The sequence below is a fragment of the Sinohyriopsis cumingii genome, chromosome 15, assembly GCF_028554795.1.
Source record: "Sinohyriopsis cumingii isolate HCF-2022 chromosome 15, ASM2855479v2, whole genome shotgun sequence".
NCBI classification, from domain to species: domain Eukaryota; kingdom Metazoa; phylum Mollusca; class Bivalvia; order Unionida; family Unionidae; genus Sinohyriopsis; species Sinohyriopsis cumingii.
In genome coordinates this window covers 16829495-16850134 of record NC_142975.1, presented here as the reverse complement: position 1 = coordinate 16850134, position 20640 = coordinate 16829495, and the positions used below count along the sequence as shown (strand labels likewise).

At 34.0% G+C, this 20640-nt stretch overlaps 1 protein-coding gene across 4 annotated transcripts in view; it reads left to right on the top strand.

Annotated features, from left to right (window-relative positions):
• LOC149781329 (uncharacterized) overlaps window positions 1-20385 on the top strand; it is a 32333-nt gene extending 11948 nt beyond the window's left edge. For 3 of the 4 annotated variants that reach the window (XM_089935427.1, XM_089935425.1, XM_089935426.1), the window contains 3 exons: window positions 587-801; window positions 18301-18370; window positions 19823-20385. In XM_089935427.1, the coding sequence (XP_089791553.1) occupies window positions 587-801; window positions 18301-18370; window positions 19823-20007 (470 nt within the window). In that variant the 3' untranslated portion in view covers window positions 20008-20385. Of the gene's footprint in view, window positions 1-586; window positions 802-6967; window positions 7159-7600; window positions 11006-18300; window positions 18371-19822 lie in introns of those variants that run through there. The other variant, XM_089935428.1, reaches the window with a different exon arrangement.
• The last annotated feature ends 255 nt before the right edge of the window (window positions 20386-20640 follow it).

The following is a 20640-nucleotide window of genomic DNA, read 5'->3' as shown; positions in this document are numbered from 1 at the left end:
TAGCGAAAAGACTGAAAAATTGTTAAAGCTACGTTAAAAATCCAAATCACATCACATCAAAATAAATGTTATGCTCTTAATCAGTTTTGAATAAAGTTTTACAAAGTAACAAAAACAACTTGTTTGTGTTTGTGGCAGTTAATCAAAATGTTTTTACCTATATGTAATCTTGGTACTCCTTTAAGTTGGAATTATATACAGCACATAGGTTCTACTGTGTCTACTTGAAATCATGTGACTAAAATAAATGGTGTAATGGCCAAAGTGTGGATATAAACCTTAAGGCCCATGGTGGGTAGACATTAAAGCAACAATGTCTGTAATTTACGACAACATGCAGCTTTAACACCATTAATTGTTTGTTAAAACAGTATAAGACATTTTGTTTTTCTGCCAGACTTGGCTGTAATGCTTCCTGTAAATCATTTGGTTAGGATTTGGTTAAAGATTAATATCAATGCTAAGCTGATCTTGAGCTCCACATACAGGCCTTCTTGTCATTTACTCAGCATCTTTCCCTTTGAATTTTTTATTTTTTAGTTTACTATATCAAAGTAGCAGATTCGTACATGTCTTATCCTTGCAGGAACACCTGATGTACCCTTGAAAGAAGGTCAGAAGCTTCTGGTAAAGTACAAGTATGCAGCCAACCCAAATAGTCCTTTAGGAAACGAGGAACTAAGTGTTAAACAGAAGGACCATGTCCATTTTATCTGTCAACATCCTAGCAACAGCCACTGGGTCAAAGTTTATAGCCCTGAAGATGGAGATGAGGGCTATATACCAGCATCCTATGTTATGGTATTACGAAAATTGGTTAAAATTTTCTATTACCTAAATTTTTGATCTTTAATAACCTCACTAGATTTCTTTAACCACTGTATTTTAAAGTTTGTTACAATTTATTTTAATTTTATTCTTTTATTTTTTTTTTGTTAACACATTAATCGCTAATGACAAGTTTAAGTGGCAGGAGGTAGTAGCCTACTGCCAAGCTCTGTAGCATCATGGTCATGTATGATACACTAAAGTGGGTGGTATTATAGAAAGGTAGACAGATGTAACTCTAAGAAGAATGTCACAAATATAGTCTATGCAGCGAAATCAGCCCACTATACTAAGATCATGGAAAGTTCTAGCTGCAAAGAGCTCTTCAAGATTACTAACAAGCTAATGTCAAGGAACAAATCTACACCACTTCCAACTACCTTCTCTCCAGTCGACCTTCTGGACATGTTTGCAAATTTCTTCCGTGACAAAGTACAAACCATTAGAGATAAGCTTGATACCACAATTTCAATTGACTCATCGTCACCATACAGTTGGGATGCAGAATTTGAGCGGCAACCATTAGCAGCATTTGAACCTGTCTCTATGGATTTTGTACGTACAATCCTGATGAAGAGTGTACCAAAGTCATGTGAACATGATCCAATTCCAACATCACTGCTGCTTGAGTGCTTATATCCAGTATTGCCTTCACTAACTGATGTTATTAATACCTCTCTCTCATCCAGGGAATTCCCATCATTTTTCAAAACTGCCATTGTAAAGCCTCTGCTGAAGAAACCAACACTAGACCATAACGATGTAAAGAACTACCGCCCAGTTTCTCATCTAAATTCAAACAGTCTTTTAAGCAATGTACAATCTGCATATCGCTCTTGCCACAGTACTGAAACTACTCTTCTAAAAGTAGTTAATGACATTCTCTCTGCATTGGATAGCAGAAAGATTACAGTTGTCAACCTCCTTGATTTGTCTGCAGCATTTGACACAATAGACCATGATATATTACTTCACCGTCTCCAGCATGTATTTGGCATTCATGATTCAGCCTTACTGTGGTTCAAGTCCTACTTGGTGAACAGGACACAAATTGTATCTGCAAATCGAATACACTCCAGCCCAGTTGATCTATGTTGTGGTGTTCCACAGGGGTCTGTTCTTGGACCTGTTCTCTTCGTTCTGTAAACTCACTCACTCTCAAGTGTCATAGATCATCATCCAGTGTCTCACCAATTGTACGCTGATGACACCCAAATATACAAATCTAGCCACCCAGCTGAAGTTGATGCTACCATCCAAGGTGTAGAGAGGTGCATTTCTGATGTGAAATCATGGATGACATGTAACAAGCTGCAGATGAATGATGATAAAACTGAGGCCATTCTGATCACAACACAAAGACTTTCTCATTCACAGCCTTTACCTCAAACAATAAATATCAGCAACACCAATATTAAATTCACACAATCCGTATGAAACCATGGACAGTACTCTTACATTGCACCAACATGTCATGAACATATGCAAGGCTGCATATCTTGAGCTGAGATGCATCAGCTCAATTCACAGATATCTTTCAGTTGATGCCACTAAAATACTTGTGTGTTCATTAGTACTTTCAAGACTGGACTATTGTAACTCAATTCTGTCTGGTTCATCTCAATATCTGCTCCAGAAACTTCAGAAAGTTCAAAACACAGCTGCTTGGATCATACTTAGAGTACCACGATCAGAGCACACCTCCCCGCTGCTCTATACCCTACACTGGCTATCCATTCAATCCAGAATCAAACACAAAATTTGTTCTCTGTGCTATGTTTCACTGTCGGATTCTAGTCCAACATACCTGTCTGATCTCACCTATGTGTACATACCAGCAAGATACTTACGCTCCTCTTCTAACAATCGTATGCTCATTATTCCCACTATGAAAACAAAGTCATATGGACAGCGTTCTTTTTGCATACCAAGGCCCAGCAACGTGGAATGAATTGCCCAATGAACTTAGACACAAAGACACAGTGATCACATTCAAGAGGCCTCTCAAAACTCACTTATTTTGACTGCAAGAACAAACTTAAAGATCTAATAATGTTTCCTACCTGAAATATTCTCAGCAATTTTTAAAAATTTTTTTAAATGTTTTTTTTTCTAATTTCATGGTGTTTGTTTTTGTAATAATATTATTATATGTTTTTTATCTTATAGGTGTTGTCTAATGTTGTAAAGCGCTTAGAGCTTCAAAGATTAGGCACTATACAAAGTCCTCATTATTATTATTATTATTAGACCCACAATCCTTGGATTACAAGTCCAGTGTTTTCCCAACTGAGCTAGAAAATGAGAATAATGATGATGATAATTTTAATAAGAGTTAAATTCAGTTTTTTCAGATCATCAGAAGAACTAATTTCTCAGGTAGTTTGAAAAGAATTTTATTAAAAATGTTTAATCTGTTGGCAAAAAAATGTTTCCGATCTGCTGACCATTCCTGTCTTTCAATGCCAACCATAGAACTATTTTGCCCCAGGGTTTGAAAACAAATTTTAAAAACTTTTTGAAAAATAAAATATTTTAATTGATGTGTGCATTTAATTGAGCTTGGTTTTTTCAGTACTTGAAGCACATAGTACATTATAGATACTGATCAAACTTGATATATTAAATGTTTAAATTTGTTTTTTAAAAACCTACCTACCTACCCTAATTTTAAAACCATTGTTATATGAAACATATTTTTTTGGTCTTGTCATCTGTTCATGAAATTATTAACTATAAATAAGTTTGTATCTTGATGGAACGCTGTGATAAAGCTAAGCAGAAAAAATAGCTGTCAGCTGTTTTAAAAGTTTAGAACTATTTGTAAAAATTATTTAAATAAAAAATGTTATGCATGAAATGTCAGTATAATAAAAGCTAGTGCAGATCCCAAGAACATGAGTGAGATAGACAAAATGAGATATAAAACAATGGTAAATTTTCTTTCTCTGTCTGTATTGAAGTTTAAGCAAAATTAAATTATCAAAGATGGCAACATTTGATATAATAAAGAAAATGAATAATACTGACATTTTGAATATTCTTATCACAGATTCTTTAAATGACATAACAACTGGTCCTGATAAAGCACCAGGTATTTCCTTTGACTAAAGGTTCCTGGTCCATGGATGCAGCTTATTTTGAGCTGGTTCCAGAGGTCTCAGAAACACTTAATCATGTGTATTTGGATGCACTTTTTTTTATCTGGGACCAGAAAAGTCACATGTGTGAGTACTCTGTATGCATGCAATGGCTGGGCAGCAAATTCAGAGGCTTGCCAGTCCTGGTTCAGCCACTTGCAGAGTAGGACAATATATTGGTCAGTTAATCATTTTAGCTGTGCTGATATTTACAATGACAGAATTCAGTGACTGAAAGACCCCCAGATGTGCATGTTGTCATTACAAAAGTACATCAAAAGAACATGACTCAGTATCTAGGGAACAAGTTCAAAGACTTTGACTGGCTGCTGAGTGGTGGGAAGATGTGCGGATATTTATAATGATTGAATTCTGAGAAAGAAAGACCCAGAGATCTACACGTGGTTATTTATAAGAGTACATCAAATGAACAACTTTGTAGCTGAATAAGTAGTGCATGTGACCTCAAAATCAAGACATGTTGAAACTTAGAAAAAATGCTGTTTGCAAATTTGGATAAGTAATTTTGGGGTAAAATGGCAAATTGGCGAAGATTATACTTAGTTTCAGAAGAGGCTAAAGTTGCTAGAACTGATGGTTTGGATTTAATAGAAGCCAAGTGTGAGAAAGTGTATGATGCCTGGCTTAGTGTTTGCATTAAGACCTTTATTTGGATTTACAAAATTCAGTCTCACTCTGATGGGCAAACAAGAGCTATAAGTCAGTGGTATAATGAATGTGGAAATTAAACTCAATGGCAACCAGTAGTTCTTCTGATCTGCAATGTTCCACATTTTCTGGGAGGGGACTGCAACATTTGCTGGTGAGACTCCTATTTTTACCAAAAATGGGAGTCCTTGACCCTTAGGTTTAAAATCCTCTTTGGTTCCTTGTGCTTTAAGATTATTTAATAAAAATATATTACATTAAAAGCTTTTCATATTGACACCTTCTCAAGCAATGATCATTCAGTTGCCCGCAGTACATGTGTAGATGTTGAAACAGTTGTCTAATAGGACCCATACCACATTATGTAATTCCTCAACATTGTGACACCTAATTGCATGGCAGGGAATTATCAAGGACTTTTCAAAGCCATATGGTTTTCTATAGTAATTCCTCAACATTGTGACATCTAATTGCATGGCAGGGAATTTATCATGGACGTTTCAAAATTATATCACTTCCTATGGACTAGATAAAAGATTTACAGCTGTCTTTATTGAAGTTTTTACTTTTAATGCTATCTTTTAGTATTTCGTTTATTTGATTGAGCAAGTTGTTAATTTGCCATTGATTTAATAATATCCAGTGTTTTAATAATAAAAATTCAACTTCTTTTCAGTAGACCGTACTTAATTGAATGCTAGTAATCAATTAATCAACATCAGTTTCGTAACAAAGCAGTGGTCATTGGATTGTATCAAAACTGACTGCTCCAAGTATGCAAATTAAACTTATTTTGTTTGATGAGTAAGGCATAGTATATATAAAGGTATATTACTTGAATCAGTGTTTCAGCATTACATATTTTATGTACTTTGGAATCCAGTGAAACTCAAAGGTGTCAATATGCCAGCTTTACAGGAGGTACTCTGCAATTACAGGTTAGTAATCAAATTCTTTTCTTACCCTTCTCACTTCATTTTTTAAAATTTGAACATTTATGTTGGGATGTAGGGTCAAAGTCAATTAAAAAGTTAGAATTTGGCACTACCTTGCACAGGCAACATAGGGTAGTCGCTTACCAGTTGGCCTTTCAAACTTAAACAATAATACATAAGGTCATATCTGCATGAAATCAGTTGACACTGACTCTTCACCCCAACATTTATGACCAAATATACAAAATGGGGTGAGATGGGTTTAATGTTTTGGGCACTACTAACAATAACTCAGGAAGCTTCTTTTCATTCGCTAATCATCAAAGGTCACAAACAAAAGCTGACTGTCTTTTATTCTCAGTGCATTTGAGCAACAGCTTAATCCATCAAATGTATAAAACGTGAAGACCTGTTTCCATGCATACTTATAACAAATTCCCTATAGTCAGTCATGTGTCACACAATTGCAGGTAAGCTGTCAATTAGTAATAATATTTAGGAGCCATTTATACTGATAATGAGGTAAACGAGTTTGAGAGAGAGAGAGAGAAAGAAAGGTAAATTAGTGCATATGCAGAGTTGTAGTTTTCTTCATTTTTGCTAAATAGCTAAACCAGGGTTCATACAGTCTTTGAAGGTCTTTGACAGGTTGGGAAAAATGAGGTAGCATTTTCAGAGCCTTGAAAATTTGGGAAAATCTTGCAGATTACCCTCAGGTCTCTAAAAGTCTTGAAATAAACCCAGACATTTTAATTTCTTTTCCATATTCACAATTGAAATTGTCCAAGGTTGTTAGATTCAGATGTAGTCAAGTTTTGCTGGTTTCTTTCTTTCAATGACCCATTCAGTTTCATTTCATCATTAAACAATAATGTAGTATTTTGCATTCATTGTTTTCTCGTATGACATAACTTTTATACAAATTGTTAGCAAAAATAGGTCTTAGAAGTCTATGTTTGTGGCCTTTGAAGTTTGGGAAGTCTTGGAATTATCAGCCATAATTCTGTGTGAGCTCTGTAAACTGTATACATGCATATTACTACTGCTAAAAATAATAGATGTAAAAAAATGATAATATTACCAATAATAATGCTAATGATGTTCTGTTCATTGTGCATAAATTTGTCATGAACCAATTTTTATAGTCATCATAGCTGTGAAAGAAGTCTTAAATGGTATCCGAGTACAAGGCTGATTATGTCAATGCTAGTCAGAGGTCAGAGAAAAGACATAATGATTGGTGTTCAGATTGAGTAGAGAAATTCCCTTTACTATTAAAGAAGGAAAGATGTCAGAGATACAATAATGTATGTTTGGTGTGCAAATTTTAGGAAGATGAATTTGCTTTTTAATAGAAATACTAATTTGCAGTTTTGTGCATTTACCTGACACAAGACAAACCCGGATCATGTAAATGCAGTCGGAGGAAGGATGTCTTGGGTAGAAAAGGGCAATTTTACTGATTATGCTTGGAGCAAGAGTTGCAAACGGGCAGACAAGAACCCTACCAAGGCAGCACAGACTGTTTATTACCTGGTAAAGAATGGACAGCCTCTGAACCAGTATGAATTTTTTGGGCATTTGAGGTACATATTTTATTTAAACTTTAAAGGAAACAACAAAAAGTTGTTGGAATTGGCAAAGTCCAAATTATCTAATGTTTACATGGCAAATTTCATGCATATTTATTGTATAAGCATGCACTTTATTTTTCTTCATTTTTCCTATTTTTTCTCTTTTTTTTCTTCTTCGTGCTATTATTATTATTAGTAGTAGTAGTAACAGTTGGAGTCCTTATATTAAAAGTGTACATTTTTTAAAATATATTTTAATATAATTATTACCAGGTATATGGAGATAATATGGTGCAAAAAATGTTTTTTATCATAGCATTACAAGGTGATTTTTTAAATAAATGCTTGTATTTAAATTAATGAATATATGTCCTTGTATTTTAAAGAATGCAACTACTAAAAATGTTGCAGTGATTTTCCTTGATTTTTAACATGTTGTCATTCCTTTTTGCAGATTTTAAACACCTACTCTGGCCTTTAGGATGAAAAACTATACAGGAATATCCAGGTATGAGAGAACGCATGTCCTGACCTACAGGTTGAGAAACTATACAGGAATATCCAGGTATGAGTGAACGCATGCCCTGACCTACAGGTTGAGAAAATTTACAGGAGTGTCCATATATGAGTGAACACCTGCCCAAACATGTTCCCAGACCTACAGGTTGAGAAAACTTGACAGGATCATCCAGGTATGAGTGAACACCTGCCCTGATCTACAGGATGAAAAAACTTTACAGGAACAACCAGATATGAGTGAACACCTTAAATGACACAGTTTAGGAAGCTATGGATAAAGTTACTGGACTCAGAATTCCTTGGACTTACAGACAGCAGATACTATCACAAAGGAAATAAATCTGTGTGAGAAAAAGGGCTTAGATTTAGGAAATATCAAAAGTCTGTCAAGTGACAGTACAGCTGTAATGATAGGAAGAGTGAATAGTGTTCAGGTCAGGATGGGAAGAAAATTTTCTTTTCCTATATTCCAGACTTAACCTTCAGTCAAAGCTTAGATGATTAAGTTCACTTTGAAGTATCTGTTTCTCTCTGCTCACTTTTCATAAGCTTACCTTTGTTTTAATCATATAATTATATAGACTGTTTATAAAAATACATGTGGTTTAAGATTAAGAATGGTAGAGTTTTTTTGTGGGGTGGGTGGGTGGGATAATTTAATCTGTAATAAATTACATTTTTTGACATTTTGTCAACTACTGTACCTTATCCAGTCTTAAAGAAAATCCAATTTAATGGTTCAGCATGCCAGGTTTTTAATTGTGTTGGAGAAATAACTTTCTGAGAGAAGTGAACAGTAGCAATTTAAATATCTTAAGTCAAAAATAATCTCCATACCTGAAAGGTATGCCTTCCATTTATTGTTTTAGCTCACAAAATGCTAGTATATCTCACTGTAACTACAACACTCACATATTGATTACATATGGAAAATATAGAAAAGAAAAAACTATGAAAAATACAATAAAAGATGAAATAAAAGATGAAAAGTATTTTAGTAGTTTTCTAGATTTCATGCTTTAGTGTAATAAATAATTTAGTGTAATAAATGAAGAAATTTGGTACTGCAAAATTAAATGTATTTAAACTTGATTCAAAAGGCAGAAGAAACCAACATCACTTCTGTAAATTCACCTTAGATTCAGTTTTATTCATTGATTAATTATATAAATATAAAAATGATTTAAGGGAATGAGAGTTCTGAGATAACCTAATCAGTTATTTTAAAAATTTGACATTTTTGACATTTTTACAAAATCTTTTTTAATGCTATCCAACCAAAAATCAAGTCTGGTTTATTGATATAACATACCAGGCTTTTAGCATTTTTTACTTTATTCTAGTGCAGACATAATTTAAGGAGTGAATGGTGGCAATTTAAATATTTTGTTATACAAAAACATTTCAGGACTAAAAGGTAATGCAGTTTTTACTTATTGCTCTATCTCACAAAATGTTTATTTTTCTTGCAGCAAGTATAACTATTGTACACACAAACAAGCAATCATTGTATGGCATGATGGGAAAGCTTGTTTTTCTATATGTGGAAACATGAGGATGAAAGCAAATAATTTTCTACATCTCACACTTAAGTATATAATAAATAGTATCATGTTTTGGCAATACTTTGGAAATTAATCTTTGCTCTTTAGTATTTTATACTGTGGAGGCATGCAATATTGAATATATGTTTTGTTCTTCTGTCACATGCAGCTTGATGTTGATGAGCTTTTAATTGATTTTTCAATTAATTTTGATTCTCAGCTTCCTAGGGCTGTTCCATTTAAACATAACTGGTACCCAGGGAAGGCAGTTTAAAAAATGTAAAAGCCAGGGTACATTGATTTCACTGAGTTAATATTAAATAATCAGAAAAATTCTAAATATCATCTCTGGGTGATTACCCCACTTTAAAAGTGCATTCCCTGTGTCCCATGTGTGTTGCAATGGCACACCCTCTATGGCATGACCAGTACAGGGATACTATATGCATCTTTCCAGTCCTTTGGGACTGACCCTTTATCAAGTGAGGAGGTAAATATGTCACAAGAGGGGCTATTTCATTGTGGAATTCTTTTAGAATGCAAGTTGCAATGTTTTCAGGACTTGTTGCTTTATCTGGGTTTAAATTTGAAACCTGGTTAGCTTTTCACCATCAGTGGTGATAAGATTATTGTCCATTAATGGTTTTGTGGTACTTCTAGGTAGTGCAAGTTCTGCCAACAAACTAAAGCATAATGGCTTTGTAGCAACTGTGTTGTTTAGATCATTTTATTTCAGTGAGTTAATTTCCCTCGTGTCTGATCTTTGTGGCTTTTTGAATGTCCAAACCTTTTTATTTGATATAGGGTCTTTGTCACATTTAGAGGTCTCAGATAATACCAGTTTTAGTTAAGAATTGTGGGAGTGTTGGATTTTATTCACAATTATGTATTTAATGGAATTTAATTGGATTTAATTTGATTACTTTGTTACACTTGTATTTAGCATTTAGTTTTCATGCTTCTCGTTCAGTTTTATTTATTTTATTATTTTCTCTTGATTTGCAAACTTTTATTGGCATGTTGTTGTGTGCAGGTTATTGTGTTTTACTAATGGAAACTCCATCTGGAAAAATATGCTTCATTTCAAAGGTTGTCCCAGTCTACCTAATTGAAAAACCTATTTTTCTATGCTTTTGGTTATACCTTTCTAGAATAATTTTCAGTTGATTGTGGTTTTCAAGAGCCTGTTATAGTTTATTGTATGTGCTAGTGAGGGTTAATATTAGTGAGGAAAGGTCCTAATTTTTTTTTTCTCCATTATTTTAGATGAACAGATTTTGAGTTTCATGCAGTATGGCAGTTATTCCATTTTTTGTGTTATTAATATTTTGGATTTTGTAGACTTTGACTTTTGGATAAAAACCATGTTAGCACAGTTGAGCAAAAACATTTCAAGATATAAAAAAATTTTTTTGGCATTCATGTAAATGCATGTGGCTGACTTGATTTCATTTTCATGCCATTATGTACATTTTTGTGTGTGGTGATGTGTGCTTAGTTGTGAGGGAAAATGGGCTCATATGTGCAGGCAAGGCAATGGGTGCCGTTTAGCCACTGACCAGGGTTTGAATCTCCGTAGAGTACGAATTAAAAATTCTCTAACCTGTATGAGACCAAACTGTGCTGACAAAATTTCATTTTCTTAACCTTGCTAAATATTTCATTTCCATGTGTCAAGTACCACTGTGTCACAGAATGACATAAATTATTATGAATGGAGACTGGTTGCTTATATTGCTGTCTTGATTTATGACTGATCATCTTCTGAAATAAAATAAGTTTGAGAAGCAGCAAAATCTCCATCAGTTGTTCATTCTTTAATATTTCTTCATCCTGGGTGCCATGCAATTAAAAGGTAACGTAATTATTCAAGGGATTCATATGCATAGTTTTATTTGTTTCATTATAGATATTCTTGACGTTTAATTTGGGTTCAAGAAGGGAGATTATGAGAGAGGATCATAACAGAATCATGTCTAGAGTTTACATATAGGAAGTTTTTGAAGTGTGGGAACCCTGATCCAGAAAGCGTTCTTTGGGGGGGGGGGGCGGGCATGAAAGTTTAGGAGCCATTTAGATGTTGAGATGAAACTGGAGTATTCTGTCTTCAGCATCGGCCATGACTTTGTCCAAGTTTTGAATTCATCAGCAGACCTCTGTTACACTGAATACTGCCTAGGATATCATAGACTTAAAAGTGGAAAGGATCAATTGCAGACCCTTGTGACACACCTGGGTCAAGCTCACAGCAAATAGAATACAATCTTGTAACGATGTTCATCTCATTTTCCTTCCAACTGAAGTCCAGTTGATTGTCACAGTATGCATGAAGTTACTAGTGAGGTTCTATATCAGATGTCTTTCAAGAGTCTACATGAACTGCATCAACTCCAAAGTCTCCGTCTCTTTCTCCCCTTTTCACAGTTATTCATCAGAACTATTAATTGTCCTAAAATTTGACACTAACATTGTTTAACCAAAGTCTATTCTGTCATGATTGTTTGATGTTATGCACCTTAAATGTCATCAAAAAACTTCCAAGCAAACATTATTGACTGCTATAGACATTTAACATGGTGGCCAAGTACTTAACTGGGTCAGGAAAAGCGGATGTAACGCCAAATCGTGTAAAATAACAGGGTACTACGAAGCCTTTTAAGGAGCATAGGTTTCACTGTAATATCAAAGCAGAGCATTCAGCCAGGTTTGTTCTGAATCACATCTATAGGCTGACCCCGTCCAGAAATGTCCGCATACTTTAAGATTAATTTTGCCAGAATTATTTTTGGATGCATTTTAGATAATAACTGTTCAAAGAATATTGATGTTTGAGGATAGAAAGAAAGTAAATAATCATCATTTAAAGGTATGTGTGATCAGATTCTAAAAAGGGACACCCATTAATGTAATAGTTGGCACCTAATGACTGCATGACAAGTACTTAAGTCAGATAGCATGTTCTTTCTGTAAAATCGTGTTAATTCAGTAATTTCCATATGCAGGGTCCCAACCTCAAATTATTTAAGTAGATATACACATATATTGAGTTCAGTATCTTTTGAAAATAAATTGATCATATGTCAGCCTTTTCAGTGTCATTTGAATTAGCTGTAAAAATCATATAGCTCCAGCCTTTTCATTGTCATTTGAATTAGCCAAATAAAAATTAAAAGCCTTTTCATTGTCATTTGAATTAGCCAAATAAAAATTAAAAGCCTTTTCATTGTCATTTGAATTAGTCAAATAAAAGTTAAAAGCCTTTTCATTGTCATTTGAATTAGTCAGATCAAAACCACATAATGCCAGCTTTTTCATTGTCATTTTAATTAGCCAAATCAAAATTAAAAATCATGTAATGCCAGCATTTTATTGTCATTTCAGTTAGCGAAATCAAAATTAAAAATCATGTAATGCCAGCCTTTTCACTGTCATTTAAATTTGCCACATCAAAATTAAAAATCATATAATGCCAGCCTTTCATTTTCATTTGAATTAGCCAAATCAAAATTATAAATCATGTAATGCCAGCTTTTCACTGTCATTTCAGTTAGCCAAATCAAAATTAAAAATCATATAATGCCAGCCATTTCATTGTCATTTAAATTAGCCAAATCAAAATTAAAAATCATATAATGCCAGCCTTTTCATTGTCATTTAAATTAGCCAAATCAAAATTAAAAATCATATAATGCCAGCCTTTTCATTGTCATTTAAATTAGCCAAATTAAAACTAAAAATCATATAGTTCCAGCCTTTTTTTTTTGTCATTTGAATTTGCCAAATCAAAATTAAAAATCATATAATGCCAGCCTTTTCATTGGCATCTGAATTAGCCAAATCAAAATCATATAATGCCAACCTTTTCATTGGCATTTGAATTAACCAAATCAAAATCATATAATTCTAGCCTTTTCATTGGCGTTTGAATTAGCCAAATCAAAATCATATAATGCCAGCCTTTTCATTATCATTTGAATTAACCAAACCAAAATCATATACTTCTAGCCTTTTCATTGTCATTTGAATTTGCCAAATAAAAATCATTAGATAAGATCTTTATTTCAGACTGCATAGTCCACACATCCTAATTAAAATATAGATATTAAGTAAAAACATTGTAAACATAAAAGAACATATATATAATACATACAAGTATACAGATAAATCTACAACAATTAACTGCCCCTTGCATTGTTAAGAATGAAATTAAGTGGCACATTTAAAGAGTAATTTGTTCCATCTGATAATAATTTTGAGAATTTAAATGAGTGTCATAGTTCCAAAGAGATTTCAATATACAGTTCTTACCACTAGACACTCTTGTCATCATTGAGAATATATAAATATATACTTTCTCATTACTTCATCAAAACTGAATACATTAGAATTTACAAACATGGTGGAGGCACTGTTCCATCCAGGAAGACCTAATAGAAAACGAAGACTATTATTATGACCAATAACGAGTTTTCTTTTCATACACTCACTAAAGTTTGTCCACAGAGGAGCACAATACATAGTACAGCAATAAGATTTGAATAATCTAATTTTGATATTCAGTGAACAATTTTTAAAGTTTTGTAAAAGCATATAATGCCAGCCGTTTCTTTGTCATTTGAATTAGCCAAATCAAATTCATATAATGCCAGCCTTTCCTTTGTCACTTGAATTAGCCAAATCAGAATTAAAAATTATATAATGCCAGCCTTTCATTGTTATTTTAATTAGCCAAAACAAAATCATATAATGCCAGCCTTTTCTTTGTCATTTGACTTTGCCAAATCAGAATTAAAAATTATATAATGCCATCCTCATCATTGTTGTTTGTGTTGTGATGTGATTTGGTTTTTTAACATAGCTTTAACAATTTTTAAGTCATATCATTATGATGTCTGCAGTGTTGCAGTTTATAGTGATGTCTAGCACTGGGGTATGATGTCGCAGACATGTAGCATGATATCCCACCCAGTCACATTAACCTGACACCAGGTCAACCAGTCCTAACACTAACCTCTTGATGCTGAGCGCCAAGCGAGGCAGCTGTTAGTACCATTTTTGTAAGTCTTTGGTATGACTTGGCCGAGGATCGAACCCACGACCTCCCGCATCGAGGCGGATGCTCTAACCACTAGGCCATCAGAGCGGTTCATTGTTGTTTGAATTAGCCAAATAAAAATTAAAAATTATAAAATGCCAGCCATTTCATTGTCATTTGAATTAGCCAAATCAAAATTAAAAGTTAATGGCTAAAGCAATCCAACAATTTAAGAAAAATATTTGTGTTAAATTAGATCACTTCATTGTTAAAATTTGGAAGGATTTAAGATTTTTGATTTGGCAGATGACAGCTAATTAAAGGACTGTAATTCAGTACTCCAGATAATTTTATTTTACAGTGTGATACAGCAAAAACCTGTTAGAGACAGATGTGTTTGCATGCAGTCAGATTTAACCCCCAAAACACACTCCCCCCCCCATGTTGTGCAAAAATAAAAAGAATTTTGAGGGATAAACAAGTGGTAGAATTGATAGGCAATATTTGGGGGTACTTTTTGCAGCAAACTTGTTTGTTTTTTAAAATCATATTTACATATTCTCACTATGAAATTAGAAGTCAAACAGATGACGAAAGTTTCAGAGGAAATAATTTATGATGGTGACTTGATTGATGTGTAATTATCAACATTGAAAGGTCAATACCAATAATTCAATTTTTAAAATCCAGCTGACTTGCATGTCTGTTTGCATGTCCCACTTGATTGAGGTTTTGACCTTGTGAATGACATCAAAAGCATAATATATTGCCGTTAGAATAATTTATCCACATACATACCTTTTTTTAATATGTTTTTCTTCTCAATTAGTTTTAAAGGTTTTCTCTCAAATTAGGAGCATTAATGCCCAACAACAGGGAAGTAAGCTATTTGGCTGTAATAGCCAACTTTTATCTTTAGTTTAATACACCTGATGCCTTGCTTTTGATCAGCAAGGTGATATGATAACCTGCATAGCCTTTTATTTTTGGCAGTCATGAAACCTGTCAATTGTATCATTCTTAGAGACTTTTATAAGTATCCGCAAAATGTCCAGGTAGTTTTTTCACAATGCTACCCCCTCATACAAAGTTCATTGGAAACAAACTTAATCATTGTTTCTCAGATGTCATGTGTACAACATTTCTAATCCTAAGATCAACACATTATCTTGACAGGTGTGCTAGACAGGTGTTGCCAATACACCACTCACATTCTGCTTGAGATATGCCAACTATTTACAATAATACTCCCATTTGGATGAGCTTTAATCGACAATGTAATCAATTTAGTCCTTTGTTATTTCATGTTAATAGTCTTAGCAGTGGTTTATTTCTTTATAAATGCACATTAATTCTTTTGCTATATTACCATTGTCACCTATTCCCTTCCTCAACAAAACTACACTCTCCCACTTTCTACGTAATGTGGGGATATCAATTCAATTTGTTTATTATCATTCAGGTTTCAGAGCTTTTATTTACGGCAGGCAAATGGTTATCACAGCCCCTCAACTTTGGTATAAACATAGAATTTATTTTGGAATCTTTTAATTCATGTACAGAAGGTATAGCAGTTTTGACTATTTATTTTGATAAAAACATAATTAAATAGGTGTAATTTTTTTAGTGAAAATATTCCAGTACATGTGCATCTAAAATGGGATAATGAGGCACTGCACAGGAAACTCATCTTTTTATTCCAAATTCAGTAGTAGTTCAAATATTGTGTTGCACAGCATGATGAATGTAGAACAATATCTCTTTAATATTCAGCTGGTTGTGACTCTGTAATTTGGGTCACCTGGCCTGCTTTCATCATTTTGCCGTGAAAGCTTTACATGATCCTGGAAAAAAAACAACTGAAATTAAAACAAGGTGCTGTGAATGTTGACTGAGTAAATTAAATTGACATTCAATACACACATTTTAAATAAACAAAAGTGAAACTGATATTAATCAGAAAGAATGTAAGATCTGTTGAAATGGTTAAGAGCTTACTTTATGATGTCATAATCTTGTTGACGGAAGGCCAAGATTAATGGTTATATTGATAATTTGCTTGATTGAGTAAATTGTTTTAAAGGATTAGATACACGATACAAGGGTTCAGCAAACCTTTCCTACACACCATGCTATTAAAGCTGCAATATTTTTTAAAAAAATCGAAATGTGTACATAGCTTTCAAAAAGCAAAAAAAAAGCCAGTTAATTGAACTGATTAGAAACTTGTCCTTAGTCTCGATCTTTATGTCAGTCATACAGATGAGAGTTATTTATACCTATATGTAACTTGAATGTCATGCCTCAAGCAACATGCAATTACTTCATTTACCTGTAATTAATTTACCTGTAATTATGACAAGTCTTTGTTAAATGTAGCAGACAAATTTGGGTAAAACATCTGATGATCTTTGTGATATTGTTTTGTACTGCTACATATATGTACGTGATGAAAAATTTGATAATTCAACTCGATGTACTATCTGGACATGTGCATGGAATGCCTTTGTAAGAAACTTTGGAGTGGCTTATAAAATTGAAACAATGTTTATCTTTTAAAAAAATGTTCTGCATCATCTGTTATGTTGAAGAACATGTTATTAAAGATAAATGTAGTTTAAAGATTTTTCTGCGGGCAAGAGCAGGAAATCAACCTAATGTGTAATGTAGTATAATGTGATATGTGGCCAGTTCTTGTAAACGTTTGCATTTTCCTAAAGTCACTTTATTGCAAATGAAAATTGAACATGCTTTAAATAAGATAACTCCCAGAAAATCGTGCTAGCCACCTAGAAGAAAATATGTTGAAATATATAATTTATCTGGAACTGTTGTTTCCAGCATCAAGGACAGCCACATAACTTATTTGTTGACACAGTTATCAATTTTGAAAACTTACAGGCAGTAAGCAAAGTAAGCCATTTACAAAGTTAAACATTGCAGCCTTACATGAAATTGTGTACATTCACAGTCTTTAGCTTGTATTGTCCTCTAAGTTTTCATATACCATTTGTCCATGTAAGTTATAACTATTTTTATTCTCCAGGTTTAGGTATGGAAACTATATTCTTATTAAAACTATACACATTTGAATTACCTAAAAAAGTCATTTGTACACCTGAGCAAACAAAAACTTAATTAAAGGAGTTTTTAAAAAAAGTTACAAAGTGTAAACTACAGAAATATTCGACACAAAAGTTAAAACATGATGTGTCAATGTTGATGCCACCACTGTTGTCATTGTTGTCACAAAAGTAATTGTTACATCTTAATGTTTCTTTCATGGAAGAGACTATAAGTATTAACCATTTTGTCAAAGCCTCTCTTGGCTGAAAGTTGACAGATTGATCACTTTGGCATATATGTATATGTATGCATATGATTTCACACTATGGATTACCCTCAGTGTTATAGTTTGGATTAACCTAAATTCTTATTATCTATGCAATAATTGGAGTTGTCCACCATCCACAGTTATCAAGCTTTGTGGATGGCTTGCAGTTTGGGTAAAAGAGAAGCCAGTTGATTTTAGGAATAAAAGGTGAAGGTCACTGTGACTAAAAGCAGAAGAATGGTTTCTGCACAGTAATGCAAGTACTTCACCATCCGGTTTCCCTATTGATTTCATGTTCAAATGGTCAAAGGTCAAGGTCATTGTGACTGAAAGAAGAGAAATGTGTTTTGCACAGTAGCATAATTTGTTAATCACTTACCTCAGTCAGTCATTGTGGATGGCTTGTACCTTTGGTAAAACAGATGCATATTGATTTGGGGATGACATGGTTAAGGTCAGTGTAACTGCAAGCAGAAAAATGACTACTGCTAAAAAAAATGTCAGCTTCCTACATAGATGGCTATTGTAAATGGAGGAGGCTTATTGCGTGCCATTCACAGTACGATTGTTTACCTTGCTAAATTAAACATTAACTCAATAAAAATGGGTCTGTTTATATCACGAAGGTTGATACTAAATACTTTAGAAAGACATTCAATTCAGTTTTCACGCAAACACTTGTATTTCCCATTCTCTCTGTAACTATACATTTGGTTTTTCAGGTTATGGAAGAAGAGCTAACGTCTTTACCTTGGCTCCAGTCTGCATCAAGCTCGGTACCTCAGGAGGCAGGTTAGTAAATGCAATTAAAGTGTTAGTATCATCAATACATTTTCTTGAATTGATATAGATAAATATGTGTCAACATTTGTGTCAAGCAAATTCTACAGCACAAAAGTATGAAGCAAGGTATAAAGTACATGAGTGCCAAGCAAGTTCTGTAGCACATGGATGCTATGCAGCCTCTGTAGCACATGGGTGTCAAGCAAGTTCTGTAGCACATGGGTGCCAAGCAAGTTCTGTAGTACATGGGTGTCAAGCAAGTTCTGTAGCACATGGGTGTCAAGAAAGTTCTATAGCACATATATGCCAAGCAAGGTCTGTAGCACATGGGTGCCAAGCTAGTTCTGAAGCACATGAGTGCCAAGCAAGTTCTGTAGCACATGGATGCTATGCAACCTCTGTAGCACATGGGTGTCAAGCAAGTTCTGTAGCACATGGGTGCCAAGCAAGTTCTGAAACACATGGGTATCAAACAAGTTCTGCAGCATGTTAGTGTCAAGGAAATTCTACAGCACATGAATATGAAGCAAAGAAGTTGTACAGTACATGAGTGCACATGGGTGTCAAGCAAGTTCGACAGCACATGGGTGTCAAGCATGTTCAACAGCTCATGGGTGTCAGGCAAGTTCTGTAACACATTAGTGTCAAGGAAATTCTACAGCAGATAAGTATGAAGCAAGTTATACAGTACATGATTGCCAAGGAAGTCCTGTAGCACATGGTTGACAAGCAAGTTTTGTAGCACATGGGTGTCAAGCAAGTTCTGTAGCACATGGGTGTCAAGCAAATTATACAGCAGATAAGTATGAAGTAAGTTATACAGTACATGAGTACCATGTAAGTTCTGTAGCATATGGGTGGCAAGCAAGTTCTTTAGCACATGGGTGGCAAGCAAGTTCTGTAGCACATGGGTGGCAAGCAAGTTCTTTAGCACATGGGTGGCAAGGAAGTTCTGTAGCACATGGGTGGCAAGCACGTTCTGTAGCACATGGGCAGCAAGGAAGTTCTGTAGCACGTGGGTGACAAGGAAGTTCTGTAGCACATGGGTGGCAAGGAAGTTCTGTAGCACATGGGTGGCAAGCAAGTTCTGTAACACAGCAGTATAAATTATAAATTCCTCTTTTTGGCTGTGTGTTTTGAAGGGAGATAGGTTCATGCTAGAATCTAATAAAAGTTCATGTCTTTAATGGAATGATGATTTGATAAAACTGTATACAAATTCCAATTTACATTTATATTTAGAAATGAATGTCCAGTCAGATACTGGTAAACTGTTTTTTGAACATGGTCAACAGCTAGTGTTAGTTGTATTGGAAACTCTTCCATATAAAGAATTTACAAATATTCATTCTTCCTGATTAAGAGTTTGTTGTTGAGCCATGATTTTATTAAAATGTGACATGAATCTTGTAATGCAATGTGTACAGAATGCCCTGATAATATGTTTTGGTTTACTTACAGCTCAATGGAAACCCTATAAATCAGCGTATGTTCCAAAAGGAAAGGAGCAGCCAGCAAGTTCTTCTGGTTCCAGTAATACATTCTACTGTGATGTGTGTTCCAAGGATTTTAATGGGCCCATCCCATATCAGGTACACCTCAGAAGCAAGGCCCACAATGAGGAAGTCAGCGCACAGATGGGATAGGGGCATTTTTTTTAACTGCCAAAAGGTTGAGGCATTACAGAACGTTTTCCTGATTCCTGTTGGTGACACTTATAAATCACATCAAAAGTACTATAGGAATCAGCTCACCGTGACTTAAATTTAGTCCGAAAGCAACTATGTACAATATCAGTTTTGGCATTAGATACTTGTATGATCATACTTTGGGGATTGGACAAAGGATTGAAAATGTTAGCCTCTGATAATCATGCCTTTTTTGGCTACAAACAAATCTCCTGGAAACCTGTTTTTCTTAAATGTTTTATGTATTGTTCTGTTTAAGATAATTCTTTTAAAGCACTTTATTATATCTATGGGTCAAGACAAGTGCTTTAAATAAATATATTGTGAAAAATCAAATGCTTGATGTGTAGTTTTGTTCATTTGCATGTGTGTGAAGTGTTTAGAATTTATTTGGTTTTGTAGATTTATGTATTATTGTAAAAGTTGCAGTAGAATGTAAATATCAATTGCAAATTAATTTTGTTTTTCAGTTGAATTTGGTATATATTTTATAAAATCTCAGAAATAAAAACATAATTTAAATATTGTCTGGAATCAGAGAAGTAAATAAGTTTGTACAAGGAAACATTCTACATCACTGAGTTGATGTGA